Consider the following 21,576-nt stretch of genomic DNA (forward strand, 5'->3'; position numbering starts at 1 on the left):
TAGTTTGACACAAAAAAGGAAATTATGACAATTAAAAATGGACGGACATAATTTTACTTTTATATATATATATTACCCTGCAAGTACATAAATTTAAACTCAAATAATACAATATTTTATTTTGGAGTGAGAAAGGAAAGAGAGAGTCAGAGAGGCAGCTCAACAGCCAACGAGAAGACAAGAGGTTATAATAACGTGTGAACATATCGTAGTCCTTAAACTAAACTTTGAATATAAATTCATTTATATTGTTGTGATTTTTTAATTAATATTAAATAAAATGATAACAACGATATACCTAATAAAATCTTATATGCGAGGTCGAAAGAAAATAAATAGACATTTTCTTTTATGGAAGTAGAGATGTTGTTTTTGATAAATCCTCTATTCAAAATATTTTTTTATAAATCAATTATACGACTAAAACCCTTGATTAAAATAGTTCAACAATCTATGCATGTCTTGCGCAAGTTTAGATCTAATCTTTTTAATTAACAGTTTCTCTACTCTTCATAAAGTCAACTCCCAATTTGGTCCACAAAAACCTTCTATATAAGTAAGTATTATGTCATTTTCACCCCTCTACTTTTCTTTATCTTACAATTGAACACCTATATATTCATCTTAATTATGACATTAATCAAGGATAATCAAAGTCTTACTATAGTTGAAAGATATATTATCTTAATTTTTAGACTAAGGTGAATAAAATCAAACACATGATTTCTATATAGAAGTAAATAATATATTTACTTCATCTATTTTTTTTTTTTTGATATATTTGCTTTTCAATATTCAAATACGATGGGTATGACAATAAAGATATTATATTGAACAAATATATCCACAACTTTATATAATTTAGATTAAAAAACTAACATTACGTATCTATCTTGATGTCACACATTTGATAAATTCTATAAATATTATTTTTGCTTACGAATCATGAAATCATTATGAATAGCAATACATAAAGTCATGCGGAGCAAGTTAATTGCTTACAACATCCAATCTACCATTTCAATTAATATTAAACGATTATAATAATATATATATCTAATTTCTATTTATTTGCAGTGCAGAAGAATTTTTACATCATCAGATCATCTATAACTATTTTAGTAAATACTCATAATAAGTTTAATTAATAGTTTGATAACTAAGGTGGGTAACATGTTGCAAGTTATAACAACTTAAATAAATTATACTAATAATTTATAAAATAAATAAAACTAAACTCTCATTCTATATAAGCTAAATACTAAGAATTTCTTTTGATAAATAAACTTGCACATTACAAATTTTAAGGGGCCAAATTCATATTTATCCAAAAATATAAGGGATGGGTTTGCAAAAGAGCATTCATTATTCAACTATACATAGACTATTCAAACCAATCTATTTTGCTTTGATGTCAACAGTTACACAACTTGGATACTTGTAATCCCAATTAATTAAAATAGAGTTGTTTGACTTTGATTTGTTCTTTCTTTAGACTTCCACACATATCATAAATTACATATATAAAAAGCTTAGGATTTTGTCTACCCCACTTCACCTTTTCATGATCTTTCAATGTTGATATAACAATTCACAAAGAAAATATACCAAAAATTTGTATCAATTATTCATGGATTTTCCTCTACATTTTAGATGTCCAATCTCCATGGAGCTCATGAAAGATCCTGTTACAATCTCTACTGGTGTTACATATGAGAGAAAAAATATAGAAAAATGGTTCTACACTTGTAAGAAAAAAACTTGTCCTACCACAATGCAAGTTTTACATAGTTTTGACATGACACCAAATCATACCCTCAAAAGACTCATTCTTGCTTGGCAAAATGGCAAATCTCAATCTCAATCTCATGAAGAATTATCCATGAAGCATGATGAGCTTGTATCGTTGATCAACACGATAGAATCAAGCCCTTTTAAGGTGAGTTCCTTAAAGAAACTCAAGTCAATTGTTGAGTTAGGTGATCATGATGTAAAAGATGATTTCAAGAAATGTGGTGGAGTTGAGGTTCTTGTTAGGATCATTCAACAAATCTTAATCGAAAGCTCAGATTTCGTTACATTTAGAGCATGTGAAGAGGCTCTTAGTCTATTGATCAAGTTACCTATTGTGTTAGAAGAGGAGGAAACAATCAAGATATTGTTACAACCAGGGTGCATGAAGTCTATGGCTATAATACTTCAAAGAGGGAGTGAAGAAGCAAGATTTTGCACCGTTTCGATATTACAAAGGATTATGAAATCAGATTGTCAATGGAGTGTTGTGATTGAAGATCAAGGGATTGAGTTCTTTAAATCATTGATGGAAATTATGTCTGATGAAATTTGTAGCAAGGCAAGTTCTTGTGCATTACAAGTCTTGATAGACATACTAGAAAAATCGAAAAAATCAAGATTGAAAGCAATTGAGGCTGGAGCTATGTGTACATTGATTGAGATTCTTCCTGACTCAAGCAAATCAAAAAGTGAGAAAATAATGTATTTGATTAAAATGATGTGTGAATGTGCTGATGGAAGAATGGGATTTATTGAACATGGTTTAGGTGTTGCAGCCATAACCAAAAAAATGTTGAATATTTCAAATATTGGCACAAAAATTGGTGTGAAAATACTTTCATTGATTTGCAATTCTCATCCCACAGATAAAGTTTTGGATGACTTGTTGATGTATGGATCAGTGAAAAAATTGGTGGCTTTGTTACATATTGGTGGATCTTCAACAACAAAGGAAAGAGTAATCAAGATTTTAAAACTGCATGGTGATAAATGGAAGAAAAATCCTTGTTTTCCTTATGAGCTAAAGAATTATTTGGGGTTGGAAAGTGATTCTCTGTAAAATTATGGGGTTCAAAAAGGAAGTAATGTGAAAGTTGAGATACTTGTAAAGGAAAAAATTTGATGAAATAGAAGAAAATTAATTTGTTAGGTTAATTATGTCCAAAGGGTGTTGAATTAACATTTGAATTATTTTTTTTGTAAATCTGTTGGGTATTGCCAATTTGTTTAACGGTAATTATCACCAATAGTCTTATTTTTTGATGTAATTTTGATATATTTCATATGGATGTCATGTCTTGGAAGAAACCAATGCTTACAGAAATTTTATTTTACTTCAATTTTTTTTGTGTTTATTGGAAGATGAAAAATGAATATGTATATTCTCATACTTACGGTTTTAGGACATGACGGTTGAGATGGATGAGATCTATCTTAATCAGAATTCTTAATTTTGAGACATGAAAATGAAAATATTCTTTATAAGGGGTTATAAATTTGAGTTAGCTAGATTAATGAGTACTTAATATTGATGATTAATTTTTATTTTTTTAAAAAAAGGACATTCTAATTAAGGAGTCATTTGCTTAGCGATAAGAATGAATTGGTTTAAATATATCTAAAATCTAATGTTAATCTAATCGTCTTAAGAAAAATGGAGCAGTACATACCCCCCACCCCTCCATCTTTCTATTTTTCAAGTATCTATCGTGTACTCTATAATTTATCAATTCGACTAATCTATATTTACATTGGACTAGACTCAGTAAGAAAAATAATGTTATTGTGCAACAAATGAAGATTTTTGTATAAGCACTTTTTGTCTTAAATTATAAAAAAAAAAAAAAAAAAAACGGGGGGGGGGGTGTTGGGGGTGATTTTAGCATTAATGCTTTTTTTTTCCCAAATGACAAACGGTATTTAATTCGTTTATTTATATTTTTTTCCTTTACAGCATATTCATAGTCATTCTCGAGAGTTGTGATTAAACGAATGAGATTTCACTCTTAATAATAATTATCGGATTTATTTGACCAACGGTATTTAGTAGTAGGGTTGGTTGACCAAAAAATAAAAAGGAAAAAGAAAAGATACATTCAAGTTATTTTTATGTCTAATAAAGTTTGTAATATCTGGTAAGACGTGAAGCCACATAATAACTTAAATTATTTTTGCCAAAGTAAATAGTACTATTTTATATGCAGCTTAGTCTCCGTTATATAAAGAAATACATTAAATTATTGTAGATAGTTGAATTTCCTCATTAAATGCTTCATCAGCCAAGCAAATTGCTGATCTCCATTACTTTAGAGGCTCACTTTATTAATTAAAACTTTATAATATTTGCAATTGATGATTAATGCTTTGACATCGACTATTTTATTTCGTTTGTGGTTTGCTTATGTATGAAATTTTTAATTATTTCGAACAATGTAATTAGTATTATGACATCAACTATATATTTTACTTCGTTTTGTAGACTTTTTAAATTTCATACATTGTCAAAATTGTTCATTATGAAACTAAAAAAAATGCGGATGAGTGTAAAATTCAATCACTAGATCTTTACTTGTATGATATCATGATGTCTAGGGGTGTTCACGGTTTGGATAAAAACAGATCCAAACCGAAAAATCAAACCAAATCGATAAAATAAAATTGATTTTATTTGGGTTTGGTTTGGTTTGGTTTTAGATTTTTGAAAACCGGTAGTATTTGGTTTGGTTATGGTTTTATTCGAAAAAATCGAAGAAATAACCGAACCGAACCGATAAATTATATACATATATTTTATTAATATACATACTTAATATATTGTTTTATAAACAATTTTGAAGATCTTATATATGTTTTCATTAAAATTTCCTTATACTTTACTTATTGAAAGCAAGAATGCCCAAGGTGAAACATTTATTTTATTGATTTCATATATATGAGTGTCTATGACAATTCTATGTGACACTGAAAATGTTATTGTCTCTTCCTTCTAAGTCAATATAGTGAATTTTAAAGCTTTATTGATAGTAAATTCAGTGATCGAAAGTTCGGTAATTTAAGTCATTCTAACTATTTTTTGTTTTGAATGGATTGTTGTCACTTTTTTCACATTTTGAATGAATTGTTTCTTTTATTTTTGTTTATGGTTAATGACCGAATAACCGAACCAAACCAAACCGAAACCGATAACCACCAAACCGATAAATGTATATTATATTTGGTTTGGTTTGGTTTTGATAATTTTAAAACCGATTAAGTTGGTTTGGTTTTGGTTTTGACCAATAACCGATCCAAAACGACCCGTGAACACCCCTAATGATGTCAATGAAGTGAGTGAAGGATTATTTCATCTAAAAATTTAATCAGCTAGAGAGAATTTTATTTATTTAATTATATTCTCAATAATTTGATCGTAATCAAAATACATGTTCGAAACGATATATAATTGAATATGAATTTTGAATTTTTGCATCGAATATAAGAATATCACATCAATTGATTTAATTTCATCATTAATGGCACACCACGACACATTCACTTAACAAATTTTTAAATTTATTATAAGAAATTGCCAATTAATTTTCCGTTTACCGTAATGAATCAGTCTTCATTATATAAAAAAGAAAAATAAAATTTCAAATTTCCTCATTAAATGCTTGGTCATCCATTACTAGCTATCACTTTGTTATTTTAATTAAACAAACATTTTGTAGTTTTTATTAGTACTTAGATCTTAAAACTCTGCATGTAATGTTAATAGCCAAATGGCTCAGTACACGATTTTTTTATGGGAACCAAATTAATTCCATTAACGTAATAAAACTTTTAAATCTTATATGCAGCCAAAACTATGGCAATCAATTTAGTGGCGGAGCCAGGATTTTCAGTAAGCGGATTCAAAATCTAAAAAATAGACACACGAAGTAGTCGAAGGGTGTTCGACATCTACTATATATATCTAAAAAATTATTTTAACCATGTATAAATTATATAATTTTCCGCCGAAGGAGATTTGGATGACCCACTCATTGTAAGGTGGCTCCGCCACTGGCAATCATATATCATAAATATATATATATATATATGTTATTTCAACACATTGGTACTAAGTTAATATGATTAACATATAATTTTTTCTTTTTTTTCCTTCTCTATTTCAGTTTTCCCCCTCTATTTTATTTGATAGAGGCGAAGAATATCACTCTATCAATAATAAAAAAAATTTGCAAGGTAACTAAAATATTTTTTTGAAAATATGCTCATGATAACTAATGCAGCTTATTCAATGTGGTCTCTAGTTCGAGCCTCTGATGTGGAGAAAATCTTATTGAGAGCGCCACCTCTGAATAAGCTTTGTAGTGCGTAATTCAAATTTAGTCCAAACCCCAATACGAACTCCAAATACTGAGAACAAAACCAATTTATTTGACATAACAACACCTTTTTTTTGTCAAAAGAAATATTGTCAATTGTAAGAGTATAATTAACTTCATATTTCAACAACAAATAATTAAGTTCAAACCAAAATTAAATTTAGTATAACATGTTAATCATTTTTGAATAATCCCAAATGTCAATGCAACTAGTTCCCATCAATTTATAATATTATGAAGTTATCCACCTTCGAGCTACAAATATGATCTAATATGACGTATGCATTTGAAAATAAAGGCACAACTTATATAAATAATAATAATTTTAAAAAAAGTAACATCATCATTTAACCTTTCATATTCATCTTTATTTAGTTTAACTAGTAAAATTATTCGTGCGGAAATTTAATATTACATAATTTATAAAATAATACTTATAATCTATTAGTCATTAAAATCAAAACATTATATTATCTTATATACAAGATTACGTAGTAACGAACATTAATAATGTAAATGAAAATAATTATTATAACATCTTATCATTTATCCTTCAATCAATCATCTTTATTTTGATTTTATAATTTATCCTTTTGCCTTCAGGAAGTATTACTATTTGATATTTTATGGAAATTAGATGAACATCAACATGAGATATTAAATTTTCAAAAAATAAATAATATTTATATGTACTAATAAATACTTATAATAATAACTTTGCAGAGACATAAACAACAAAGTTTAAAACATGCACTAAAAATAACAATTAATATCATAAGCATAAATTAATGACTGTAAAAAAATAAATACCAGAATCTATAACAATAGAATAAACAGAAAGAAAAAAATTGAGCCCATTGAATGCGCAGTGTCCCCTTAAGGAAATTATTCCCCTCTAATACCTGAGGTTTAATGGAATAAATCCTCTCAGAATGGAACGATTTTATTCACAAGTATATTGATACAAAAACAATGGTGTCAATGAGCCATTCAACAAGAGCAAAGTACTTGAATATTTAATTGTGCAGAAGAAGAAGTTCAGAATTTTCGTTGTTTTAAAATGAGGGAAAATCCCTCTATTTATAGACAACAAAGTATAGTGTGAACGAATGCTTATTGTGCCTTGTCGGAAATGTCACAACTCTTTGAAAAGTTACAACTCTTCGGAAAGGTCAGAACCTTTCATAAAAGTCACAATTTTTCATAAAAGTCGTAACTCGTCATAAAAATCGCAACTCTTCATAAAAGTCACATTTTTTCATGAAAAGGGAAATGGCTATTTTTGGGTAACTCTTCATAAAAGTCACATCTTTTCATGAAAGGGGAAGACTATTTTTGGAAATAAATAAATTTAAAAAAAAAATCTAGCTTGTGGTGGCACCACGTAAGCTGACTAGGGTTCTCTTTTATATAAATATATGATATGATTTTTAATAAGAAAAAGTGAGAGAACTGAAGTTGCTGTCTTTATCGTTGCTTTCTATTATTGTTAGAGAATATTAGTATTAAATAGATCGAAGGGGCAAGTAATATTCCCTTAAGTCTCATTTGATCATATAAAAATAGAATTTAACAAATATATAATTTTACTGATTAACCTCCAAATCAAATTATAATAGCTCTTATTGTTGCACCAAGACTTTCATTAAAAAAAAATAAAGTTTTGATGGGTTGTGAATGACATGAAAACATATCATTTTTTAAATTTAGAATAGAGAGAATAGTGAATAGATTGGTTTAACAACTTAATTAACATCATCATATTTTAATTTTTACTATATATTATATATAGAAAGGAAGTAGTTAATCATGAGCATGCTATATACTAATTGCAAAGTAAACTCTTCGAAAATGACATTTCAAATAAAACAACAAAAACGATCTTTCCTATTTTATTCCCAACAAGTACTATCAACTAGCTCATCATTTTTTATACCATGTAGTGCAGTTGTTGGGCTACTCAGCAAGACGTCTTGGGTTTGAGTTCTGAGTATGAATTTTTTTTTGATATAAATCATTTTTGGATTTGATATGGCGCGAATTCGCGAATTCAAAATAATCAAATTTTAATATGGGTAACAGATACCGATAAAAAAAAATCATCATTTTGATAGCTATGCAGATAAACATATTTCTAAAGAGTAATGCTAAATGACCAGAAAATTTAGTTATAATTTGATCAAAAATTTAAAAAGTCTATAATATCCTTTTTATTTTAAAATAAACTGATCTTTTTCATTTTTTAATTAAAAGGTATTAAAGTTAAAAGGATAAAAAAGATAAAATAACATAGTATGAAATATGTTATTTTACCATTTCGGCCAAATTTTCCGGCCAATTTTTTTTTTCCATTTTTAAAATAGGAGTAAATTTTTTGTAAAAAAAATAAGAAAGTGGAACAGAATCTTAGGTCAACCACTGAACAATTTGATAGGATATTTATCTTGAAAATATTAATGAAAAATTGACTGTTACTAAAATGAAACAAGTGATTTTCTAAAAGTTTGTAAGAATAGCATATACAGGATCCAACACAATAGTGATGTAGATTCGATCCGTTAATGCTAACTACCACCTCAGCTTCATATATTATATAGCGTTTTTAGCTTAAACACATTATTTACGATTTTTCCCTCCTCCCCTCGAGTAAATGAAATTTTTTGCCCTTTTTACAATTTGAATAGAAGAAATTTCATATCTCTTATGTGAAAAAATTACAATCTCTTATTTATAAATACAAAGATCTCTTATCCCACCCGAGCAAGAGGTGATTTTTTACTAAATTGCACTTAATCAAATAGTATATACTCATTTAATATGTTTATTTAAATAAGGATAAAATTAAAAATTAAAAAATAATATATTCTTAATTATGTAAAAATTAAAAAAAATCGTATAATATGAACAGAAGGAGTAGAGTACCATAGCACGCGCATTTTTTTAAAAAAAACAAGATGAATTTATTGGTTTTAGGAATATTTTGAGTGAGTCTTTGGTCAAAGGATGTATGTAGTACACATAAATTTTAAAATAAGAAAAGGTTGCAGTTGCACTACTCTTGCCGACTTTTGGAAAATTAAGTAGTCTGCATTTATGGTTAAAAAAGAAGGGTGCAAGAAATTACAACTTTTTTTTTTATGCCAGAAAAGAACAATACTTTAGAAAATTTTCACATGACTGACCACAATTGCCTCTGCCACAAGGCATTGCACACTAGTATTGAAGAAAACACATTTCCATTTTGTTGGTCTAAATCCGTGTTGGTCTTTTAGAACATGCTAGGTGCTATAACTTTTCTTCCCATCCTCACTCATGATCCTCGTTTACACTTTGTTTGGATGATCGTTATGCCTCGTTTCATAATGTATTGTATTGTGTTGTACTGTTTTGATGAATATAATATTTGAATATATTGTATTGTTTCTTGTTGTTACATAATGTCACATGTATCAACAATTTGAAGGATAATCATATTAGAAAAGTAGGATATGCGATAGAGCTATTATGAAAAAGGTAGAGTAAAGAATAAATAAAATAAGAAGAAAAAATAAAATAACATAAGAAGAAAAAATAAAATAACATGCGATCACACATAAAATGAGACTTTTCATTTGATGAATTTACGATAAATTACAAAACAATTTAAGTAACAATCAAAACAGTTCGTAACAACCATCCAAACAAGCTAAGGGTTTTCTCTTGGGGGAGGGGGGGTGGACCAGGTGGTTCAACAATACTTATTAATGTTCTCCATGATAAACCAACAGAACTAGGCTAAATTTTAAGGCCAAACTGCAAATAAGGGGAAAATAGCATATGAAAGATAATTTCACATTTAGTGATCACACACCGTCTGGGCGTTTGCTAGCTACGTACATACAAATGATGAAAGCATGATTGATCATACTCATAAATAATACTACTTAGTAAATAATAATAAAAGGAATGGTCAAAATCTAATAAAGGCAGAAATTTGGATTGACTATCAATTCCGAAAGAACTTGATTATATCTCTTTTCCTTCACGAGTCTTATATGTTTCCACACCCCTTTGAGACCCCGAGAAACAGACATTTATTTTCTCAGGAACACATACAAGTTTTACGTAAAGGATTGTGGTAAACTCATTAACTACTTCATTTATGAATTTCATAGTAATAAAGATCCAACACAAATACAGATTTTGCAACTTCCTGTCACTCCATGAACTACATCTTGTTCGGAAAAAAATCCAGAGAAAAAGAAAGAATTTGAGCATGCATTTTGAACATACTCAACTGCAATCAATCAAAATCAAGGATAATATCCCACATGTTGGAGCATAATTAAGTTATACTGCTTGTGTTTCAAGACAGGATGCACATTTGCTTGTAAATCAGAAAGTTAGGACCAGGACTAATCCACACAAGCTCTGGCATTGGCAACAAGTTAAGATCCGATATATTATTTCTGAATACAGAAACTAAATGGCACAGTATTATTTAGTATTGTACAATCTAGCCTTTGTGCTTGCGTTTTGACATCTCAATTCAATGGGATGATGTGTAAACTATTTGGCAAGTATTGTAATAGTAATGTATCTTTCCTTAGGCTTGATTTTTGATATTTCATAAAACAGAGTGATGTGCATTTATTTGGTGCAACACTAACCAATAAATGTGGTAAGTTATAATGATTATTGGCCCTTTTTAATGATCTAGTGAAAAGAGGGCAACATGCTGTAGAGTATTGCAAGATCTTCAGAAGTCAATTTTAAAGCTTTGCCATTGCATATGGAGGCAAGTTTGATCTTGGAGGCAGCTTTAGGTCTTCCCAATCTTCATCATCTATCTTGGAGAAGTAACGGTCAACATCATCATCTCTAATTAGTTCCAGTCTGGAGGGCTCCCACTGAAAACATGTGAAAAGACAAGCACAAAAATGAAACAAGCTTTCGATATTTAAGTTCAGGATTATTCATGCTCAAATGAATGTAACGCACCTTAGGATTTTTATCCTTGTCGATGAGTAAGGCTCTGCATCCCTGCAGTAAAAGTTAAGTATCAGTTTTGCAATGCAGTAAGATGGGTGCCTGAAAGATTAGCATATTCTACCTCGAAAAAATCCTTGCTAAATTCTCCCCTCAACACATGACAAACCATTCTATACTCTCGAACAAGGCAACTACCAACACCTTGCAGCCTCCCTTCTCTTATCTGGAACAGAAAAAATGAAACTAATATGAACAATCTGCAGATACTGAAGAACTCTCCAATGAAAATATTGGCCAAATCAAGGCGTTATGACTGTGTAGAAAGAGATTTAAGATGTGGTTGTGGAGAAAGAGATCATGATGTGTTTAATTTGAAGACTTTGCAACACAGCAATACTAATCTAGTATCAAATTTCAAAATAAAAAATAAATAATCTTAATCCCAACTGTAAAATCCAAATGATCTTTCCGAGGTAGCTGTTAAGATAATAACATTGAGGCACAAGGGCTGGGAGGAGGGGTTTCTAGTAAGTTGTACAAATTAGCTAGTAGTAAAAGAAAGAACTTCTAATTCAATTGGGGAGAAGTGTGTGGTAAAAAGGAGTATCATTAACAATCTATTAGTGGAGGGAGCTCTTGACCTGATCATAACCAAACAACTGTTCCGACCAACTTCTCCAGAAGCGTAATATAAAACAAAGAATTTTTCACATTGTTCATTCTTCCTCAATTTCATTTTCATCACAAAAATTTAATACTGTGAATTGACACCTGCTAACTGTTCAAAAGTATTTTAACTTAACAAAGCAAGAAGCATGCCGGTACTCAAGGAAATAATATTAAAGTAGGTCATTTGTATCTGCATTAAAACACGGCAAAAACTAAATGGTTCCATTTTGAATTTCTTTTAGTTCTTGAAATACAGATTGCTCCTGTCTTTCGTATGAATGATCATACGCAAATAAATATTAGGAAGTTCTGTAGAAAAATAGCTGAGTTTATTTCAGATTGGAATTAAATTTTCCAGATCAAGTAGCTAGGAACACCTTTCACATCTATGAGGTGCTCAGTTGAACAGAAACAATAAAGAAGTAAAACTCAATTTCTTTCTTTTACGAAGGAAATTGTAAGACTTCATAACTTTTAAGGACTCCAGGAAAACGAGCATTATTTGGTACCAAGGCAAATGAAGTGGAGTTCATAACTTGTAGTTAAAGGAGGAGTATTTGTTCTCTTAACCAGTTTTGCCCAACATATAAGATACAAAATTAATTCCCGACCCTAAAACTGGGTCTTCCAAAACATATAGCCAGCACTGATCCTAGGAACTATATATTTGTATAGGTAACAACATAATGGTATCACCAAGTAGTGTTTGACTTACTGATCTCAATGAAATTTTAAGACTCGTCGGGGATGCTTTCTTCAGAGATTGGATGGTTGAAGAGATCCAGTCATCCTTCTTGTTCAAAGCCTCATTTTCCTGTTTCATGCAATGATCACATCAAGTATTCTGATAACTTATTTTATCAACATTTTACAAAGTAATTTCACCACAGAACAAAAGAATGCATCAAATAACCATCCATCTGTTAAACTTACTAGAGAAGATATGATTTCTTCTATTGTTCTTCGAGAGAAACAGCGATCAATAATGTTCATCCTACATACATAAAATTGCAGAACTGAAACAGATGCACATAGTCTTAAACTTCGAATGGCCATATAAAAGTAGAGTGAACATAGTCTTGCAACAACAGGAAGAAAAGTAACGCAAAAGCAAAATAACTAATAAGAAAGAGCACAAATGATTTCTGTTATGTACCATCAATACTATGCTCTTTAATAAGTTAAAAAAAAAATCCTCTTATAGGACCTGGAACTCTGTTTAGAAGGTAAGCTTCCAACAAATAAGCACGAAAACAAACACCAAAACAGGGATATTAAATGAACTCACTTGTGATAAGGACTTTCTGCTTTCAACTTTGGTATGTTAGAGAAGCGACTAATGATGGTAGAAATGACATCTGGATCACTCGTATTGACTTTAGCTAGTGCTTGTTCTAAAAATGGCAACCTCTGTGAACACAAAGAAGATCCGAAAGCATTCAAGTTAGATAAGAGACAGGAGGAAATAAACAATTGGATAAGTGTTACGCCACCTGACTGGAGATGTATATCAAGATGTCCAAACCGATTATCCGTGATGCCAATATTCATGTCAAATAAATACAAACTTCAGCACAAAAAGAACATCAGGAAAGGTTGTCTACCACCCAGAAATCCACAATCTAGCATATAAGGCGACCAGTGGCTAAAGGAAGATCCCACAAATTCATCTAAGAGCCATTGCACACAGGGTTGACAAATCCAGATTCGGAACACATCTGATTAGCTTGGACACTGTTTGGTAAGGTAATTTAGAAGACCCAAATAATTTTTCTCCAAATATTTTGAATCCATATTTTTCGGTAACCAATCCCACTAAAGGAATTTCAATTTACATACTGTACTCTGCATGATACATTTGTGAAGCTCTAATACTTATTAGTTGAGAAAAGAAACAATGAGAGACTAATCTACAGGCACCAAGTTATTGAACCTGCTGATGCCACACACAAACTAAGTAGAACAATTTGTAGTTTACATCCTGGTCCACTGGAGGTCTAACATTGACCACAGTCCTTCAAAAACCTTTTATATCCAGACTATATTTGGACCAAAGTGGACGTCCAAATTTGAGAAACATGATCAAAATTGGCAGAAAATAGACTTCCTTTTTTGGATAGGTGGCGGAAATTAAAATTCCTAAGAGAACAAATGAAAAGACAAAGAGAATTGAGACCTATATAACAAATGCCAGATAAGATTATCGTCACACCATATGCCTAATATCTTCCGCAGTCAGTGAACTGGCAATTCAGTTATTACATCTCTGCCAATATCAATTTTGCTATTTTATTGACCATTCAGTTTGGACATTTTAGTAACAAAAGTCCTTCTGCATTTGTTATAGAAGCAATTCAAAATGGCTAGAAAGTGCTGGATACCTCCGAGGGTACAAAATGAGTTGCTAGACCACAAGCAAGCATTTCAGCACCATCCAATCTAGCACCAGTAAGACCAGCATATTCTCCTGCCAAAGATTACAAGAAAGTAGTTGAGGGAAAAAAGACCTAGTTATTTAACTATTTGTACCTGGAAATTTCTCGATGCATCATAACAACACAGGAATTAGTCTTCCCCAACTAAAGACAACGGCAATAAAAATTAAATCACATTCTTCAAATATCCTTATAGAAGAAGATGCCTTGCATGTATTCAAAGGCTATTTTACATTTCTAATGACAAAGAATTCAGTAATGACCATGAAAACTAAGGCCTAATACTGATGGCCTAAACAAAATTCAGTAATCACTGTGAAAACCAAGGCCAACATCAAGCAAATAGCCCACAAAAGTTGTAGGGAAAAATTATTAGAGATATCTTAAAAAGCTTTGACCTAGATGTAATCATATTACGAGTGTGAGATATTTTTTGAAATGAGAAAAACTCAAGATCAAGAATGCAAACAGTGGAAATTAGATATAAAATGTAGAAAAATCTCAGAAACTTTAAGAGAAGATGCACCAAAGGGACACAATGGCTGCTGCTTTGTCACAGGGGCATGTATACCAAGCTTTTGTCCACCTTCTGAAGGAGGAGGAACCAATCTTCCTTTGTCGACTCTTTACACTTTTGGTTTTAAAGGTATTGGAAAGAAGCAGCATTAAAAGCAAAGTAGCTGGGGGTGATTATAGTTCTCAAGATAGACTCAAACTAGCCAAGCTTGAGCAACCAGGTAGTGACATAAATTCAAAGACTGACAACAAGTAATAACGCCATGCTGAAACTTGAATAAGCTTTATCTAGCAGTATTTCTTTTATTAATCTGAACATTGTTACAAGTGGATTTACCAAAGAATCCTGGAAGCCTCGAATAGAAGTAAGAGGCACCTACATCAGGAAAGAGTCCCAAAGCTGTTTCAGGCATTGCACAAACCTACAGGAAATATGAACATGAGAATATGCGGACATGAAGTATCTGATACCAGTTTATACCTAGAAAACACCAACCAAGTTTGAAAGAGTGTAAGCATTACTGCAAAGATAAAAATAAACTCTGAATCCAATTCCATATTTACCAATTAAAACTCATGAAGAATTAGAGTCTGTAAGGTTTTCCTCTAATTTTTCTGAAACTATTCCACATGAATGTCAGGTATTGTTTCATTCCACAAGAAAGCCCCACAAAATAATATAAAGAGACACATTTCAAGCAACTGACAATTAATGTGGTAAAGGTCAAATACAAAAAGGAAAGCAAGATAGCAAGATTGAAGAACTGAATCTATCACTCAAGAAGATGCAATACCGACTTCTCGGTTGCAACTCGAAATCTCCCATGTACAGAAGCACCAAGTCCACCTCCCATGACAATTCCATTAAGGATAGAAACCTTCAAGGGGTATTCCAAATAAGATTAATGAATTCCTCAGAGAATTGTATCACAAAACTAAAATTACACATAACCTAAGATAACCTGGGGTTTACTATATGTTGCCATCAAATAGTTAAGGGTGAATTCTTCACGGAAATAATCAGCACCCAGTTTCCAGTTACCTGAAAGCATAAATAACAAGAAATAAAACAGATTGAATATGTGCAAACTTTTTCAGTGTGTCACCATTCGACACGCATATCCTAGATGCGTTTAAGAACGTTCCGTAACGGCTATACATCCAGGTGCACTTCTTTCTCTGTCTGTTCTGTTTCTTCTACAAATTAGCAGTGTAAGACTAAGCTATCAAAAGATAGTCAATTCAAGAAAGAAGGGGGGAAACTGTCAGTATATACTACAATATGACAAGACTTGTCGTACCATCTCGGAGAATAATCCATCATATCTCATAAATACTGTTGAGTGTTCGGCATTTAACTGGAGGACAATTATTTACTCCGTTAGGTGTTAAGAGTGTTCCGCATTTAACTGGAGGACAATTATTTACTCCATTAGGTGTTAAGAATTATTAGTTATTGTATCCTACATAGCTTCAGGCTTCTATATAAGGAGCCACTTTGGTACATTGTTGAGCATCAGTACAGAAGAAATCAGAGCCAAGGAGAAAAAATATAGAAGTCTAGATCATCTTGGTATCAGAAAAGTCTTTTTCCATCAAAGTTAGTGAAATGTTCACTTGGTGCCTCAATAGATGTGTTGATTACGTCATCAAATTAGTCAACTGATTCACAAGTAGCTCCATATCCACGAGACAAACACACAAGTCAACACGAAAATCAGAACCTATGTCAGACACACGTTGAGCGCCACCGCAAACAACTACTCACTAGTGTGGCAGCCCACACATCAGACTTTATCCAGTCTGTTTCATGTCAACACCATGTTATCTGCCAAGACAGATCTAGTCAATTGCTATGCTAATAATTTAGTCACGGGTATCTCATAAGTTCAATCAGCAGTATTAACATGCAACGTCACTGCACATGTCCATATCTTTCAGTTGTGGTTTCTAGAGTTGTATATGACACATTCCTAAATTCAAGGTGGCCAAGTATTTGCTATTATCTCTGTTGCACATTCCAACAACTATTACTTGTCTTACTCACTCTTTGTTTTTACACCCTCAATCCTTGATTGAAGAGCCAGTACAAAAAATCTTAACATATTACGGAAGAAATTTTTTAACTTCATGGATCCTGTTAAAAATATCATCTATAGATACTGAAGATTGTCTTTACCAAGCTATGACAAATTAAGCAGACTACCCACCTTGGCGAACATTATGAACAACAGCTGTAACGTCACCACCAGCACAGAAAGCTCTTCCATTTCCCTGGAAATATTGAAACAAGAAAAGGAGTAACATTCCCATGACTGATGTTAAGATATTTTATACTGGTACAAGGTCACTTGTAGAACTGTGCAACCTACCACCAAAGCTTGTGAAAGAGAACTAAAACATAAACTCAATACAAAAAGCGAAACCAATACTTTTCCTTTCAGCTGTTCTACTAATTTAATTAAAGGTATCCAATAAGCTTCTTAAGCTGATTTTAGATCTTATTTTGCTCAAGCTCCAAATATTTACAGGCAAAACTAACTACTTAATTCTCTCTCTTGACTCGCTGATGTCAATCAGTGATTTAAGCATGTGTGTCAAGCGAAAATTAAGGGCTAATTGGAGGTTAAAAGTCTCCCTTCTCTCTAGACTTTTTCTTTGGGGATCAGTAAAGGGTAACACTATAGATTTCCAGCACTAAGAAATATGTTGTGAGGTATTTCTCAAGATCCTTTTTCAAACAAAAACATCCATGTGACCAACTTTCAGCAATCTGGATTATTACTACCAAGTAAAATAATCCTAGCATATGGTGAAGAGAAGGTAGGTAGCTTTGCATACTAGGTTGGTCAGACATGGAAACTGTGAGATATACAGAGAGGCACTTTGTCAGCTTTATTCTCAGAGGGGCAAAATAACCTGAGCCATGAGGATGAGCTTTCTTTACTGTGTCGAAAGATGAGTCAGGGAACAGGCTGAAGTTCATTGAAACCTGCTAAGTTAGACACTTACACGGAGCGGGTCCCATTGATACCAAATATAAAACAGCATACATCACTCTTTGGCTAGCCCTCAAGTCTTATTAGTGCCCTCTAGGAGGCTTTATAGCTTTTGATTGGGTGTAGCCAGAATAACACTCTTTTTTTTAAAAAGTGCTTGAATACCATTTTCTTTAATAAGGTTAACCAGAAAAATACCTTGTTCTTTTATATACCATTATCCTCCTTCCCCCAACCCAACCTCCTCTGACAAATATGATATTTTTATTTCCATTAACTCCCGACTATATGAATCTTCCAGCACAAGTTACAATGACCCAGAACTAAGAGAAACACAACCGCAGATTGATGCATTACAAAATTCAATGAAGAAACAAAATATGAGAGTTCACAATTTGAACAGCGCAACTCAAAAATCAATGCAAACTGCCTGCCAGCAGGTATCAGTTGTTTGTAAAAAAAAATTATATGAAAAATACAAGATAACCACTGTTAAGCTATCAAGGCAAGTTCAATATCACAGAAGATCCTCCACTAGCGAGCATACCTTCAATATTATCATCTTCACATTTGAATCTCCTTCACTGGCATGGAAAAGTTCCAACAGCCGAGATATCTGTACAGATAAATAAGTTTAAGAGGACACTTATCACTTATAACACGTCTTCACACTTCAATCTATTTCATCAGGTGATCAGCAATTTACATCAATATAACACGAATGCTGCATTATTTAGAAGACTAAATGCTCACCAAGTTAATATAATCAACCTCTTCTGGATGATTGCATGAGAAGATAAAATAACACAAATCCATATCAAATTAAGTCTTTTTAGCTACCAACATAAAGGTGCGAAGCTAGGCCACCAAAAAGTTCACATTCTCCAGTATTTAACATAGTCATGACAGTACTTGATATCCAATAATTCCAAGGAAAAGGTGCAAAGCTACGCCTTTTACTATCATAAAGGCGAGGTGCAAGTTGTAAGACATAAAGCACAAGTCCTTGAACCTTTGTATTTACATACATTTTCCATAACTAAATGCTATTTTTAGATCGCAGAAGCGGTGAAATTAACAACAATAAGAAGTAAGTACACATTAAAAAAAATAAAAGTAGGGGACAAATTTATTCTCTGTCTTGAGGAAGATCAAAAATAGCAACAATCAATTCTGTATCTAAAGAATTTGACCTTTTTTTCCTGATCCTTTTTTTTATGAGAGGTAGAGGCTGCGGAGAAGTCCTTGCAGAAGCGAACTCCTCCAGCTTCCTCAGACTCCACCAAAAAGCGACTCCAGACCGCAGGAACGACTCCGCCAACAAAGATGGCTCATTATGCATGTGCACAGATTCAGGCAGTTGAACAAAGTCACGATAAAGAACAAGTATCCACTTTCTAGAATAGATGATTTATTTGATCAGTTACAATCGGGAGATAGTAGTATATTTTCACAAAACATGTAGTATCTAATAATAAAATTTGTTATAGTCAATTTTTTTTACATCTCTACTTTGATAAACTGGAAAGTGATCATGAAAAGAAACCAACTCAAATCTTGATTTTGTTTTCCTTACACCATTAATTAAGGTGCAAAAGGCACCATGGATGCCTAACTCCTATCTAATGTTAATGGGATGTCCAAGCTGAAGCCAAAAATTTGAGCTTTCCTTGGAAGCACCAAGGGAATTCACCATTCCTCTTAGCTTAAAGTGCACCCAACAAGCCTCATCAACGTCAACAGTAGCTAGTACTCTATATACTCCAAAGCATAAGCATAGGATTAGAACTACTCATGCATGATCAATTAAAAATCAGTTTTGCAAAGGAATTTCCAGTTCAACATAGACAACGTCAAAAACGAGTTATGAATTTCACGGACCCACATGGAGCTTTAAAAATGACTTAAAGGAAGGGGAGGAAACCAGAATATACATAAAGATGAACACATAGTTGGAATATATCTCCGGTTAACAAAAAGAGTAAGGACATTCTGAGTAGAGCATTATCATATACATATACGGTACAGTGACATACAAAATGAAATATAACAAAGAGTTCACACAAGTAAATTGATGTTCTTTTCTAAAATTTTCTATGATGGAGTGTTTGGACCAGATTGCACACACCTCAACTATTCCAAGTAAACTGATGTTCATTCTCCTAGTGAACTTATAATGACTTGTGGGAATCACTTAAAACTACTTACTTGAGTTCCATAATAGTCATCCAGAAACTATGTCAGGAAAGTAACATATTAACAAAGAAACTCGGTGCAAATCACACTTTATTAAAAAACTAAGACAACAAAAACTACAATAGCATTACGCTCAACCACAAATTAGTTCGGATTGGATTTAATGAAAAGACAATCATTAAAAGTAGATAAACAATAATCAACAACTCGAAATAATTTTTTAAAAGAAACACAAACAATAGACAATAAGATATTTGAGAACAGTGCTACATGTTATGCGTCTCTATAAACGAATCCATACAATATATAACACTTATTACAGGAATCCTTCCCTTAATCTACTATGGATAGTTACATTACAAAATTCAAGTAGATAACAATATGCAAAGGAAGAAAATAATGAAAGTCATCCAAAATTTGGGGCTTTATAAGGACAAGAAGAAAAATGAAAAAATATATTAGTAATATGATAAGTTGTCATACCATTGGAAAAGAAAGTGCATTCAACTGCTTAGACCTATTTAATATGATTGTTCTAACACTAGCTCTCTCCTCCACCAAAACCTGAAAAACAAAAAATACTCATGAAGAAACAGCGAGCACCTAAAATCACTTAGTTCCTGCGAACAGGTTGCAATTTGGAGAGGGAAAAGGAAAGAATAGATTTGGCAAGATGAAAATCATCAAATAAATTGATTAGTATAACAAGTGGAAGAGTATAAGTTGAGTGGTGAGAGAAGAATAGGAGTGTACCTGATCGGTTCCGCCATTGTTAGAAGAGCTTTGAGCCATGGTGGTTTTCAGCTTTTTGGGAATTTGAACACTGACTAGCAAATTTATTGTTGCGGCAACGGGGCTAATTTCGTCTTTCTATTATGGTAGGTAGTAGTAATATATATGAGCCCGTTTGGATCGACTCGGATCCAGCTCCTTCTTTTCATTTTCTCCAAATTATTGTTTTGATTAATGACAAAGATTTAATTGACAAAGTAAATCACTAATCATTATTTATAAATCAATAATCTTAAAAATATATTATCTTATTCATAATGCTAAAGATTTTTACAATTCAATAATCTTAGAAATATATTATTTTATTCATAAATATATATGTATATAAAATCTCTTCCTACTTTATTTTTCCCTAGGATCTATCTTTTTATTTTTTTTCCTAAATTAAACTTTTTATTGCATTCTTTAGAATTTTTCTCTTTTAATATTTACAGCATTTTAAATACATTTTACATATAGAAGTCTGATTAACGAAGCTCCTGCTCATGGTTCATTTGAGCTATTATTCTAATTATTTATTTTTATATGATCATGTTTTATCTCTTTTATGTAATTTTTAACAAAGGAAAAGTTTTACAGAAAAACAATATTAATTTAGTAATGATTAATAATTTATAACTAATTCATCAATATCTTGACATTTCTATTCTTTAAAAAAAAATCGATAATTAATACAATAAGTCATTTGGTAGAGTATATTAGTAATACTTACATTAGTAATACTTGTATTAGTTATGCTTGCATTAGTAATACTTGTATTAGTTATGCTTGCATTAGTTATACATAAAATATTTTTTATGCGTTGTTTGGTTTGGTGTATTAAAAAAAGTAAGT

General features: G+C 31.5%; 2 protein-coding genes across 2 annotated transcripts; one reads left to right on the plus strand and one right to left on the minus strand.

Moving 5' to 3' along the window:
* Positions 1-1,617: 1,617 nt before the first annotated feature.
* On the plus strand, positions 1,618-2,927 carry LOC125833694 (E3 ubiquitin-protein ligase PUB23-like). Its single transcript, XM_049512868.1, has one exon. The coding sequence runs from the start codon at positions 1,631-1,633 to the stop codon at positions 2,852-2,854; it is 1,224 nt and encodes a 407-aa protein (XP_049368825.1). The 5' UTR covers positions 1,618-1,630; the 3' UTR covers positions 2,855-2,927.
* Positions 2,928-10,613: 7,686 nt separating this feature from the next.
* Positions 10,614-20,811, minus strand: LOC125833697 (3-hydroxyisobutyryl-CoA hydrolase 1-like). Its single transcript, XM_049512870.1, has 14 exons — positions 20,704-20,811; positions 20,434-20,514; positions 18,302-18,370; positions 16,966-17,029; positions 15,718-15,797; positions 15,550-15,633; positions 15,093-15,177; positions 14,186-14,271; positions 13,093-13,214; positions 12,738-12,798; positions 12,520-12,618; positions 11,257-11,358; positions 11,145-11,186; positions 10,614-11,053 (listed from the first exon to the last, which is right to left on the minus strand). Exons 1-14 carry the CDS (start codon positions 20,740-20,742, stop codon positions 10,916-10,918), a joined length of 1,152 nt encoding a protein of 383 aa, XP_049368827.1. The 5' UTR covers positions 20,743-20,811; the 3' UTR covers positions 10,614-10,915.
* Positions 20,812-21,576: the final 765 nt, after the last annotated feature.

The sequence above is a fragment of the Solanum verrucosum genome, unplaced genomic scaffold, assembly GCF_900185275.1.
Source record: "Solanum verrucosum unplaced genomic scaffold, falcon-dt-bn FXZP01000307.1, whole genome shotgun sequence".
In the NCBI taxonomy this organism is placed as follows: Eukaryota; Viridiplantae; Streptophyta; class Magnoliopsida; order Solanales; family Solanaceae; genus Solanum; species Solanum verrucosum.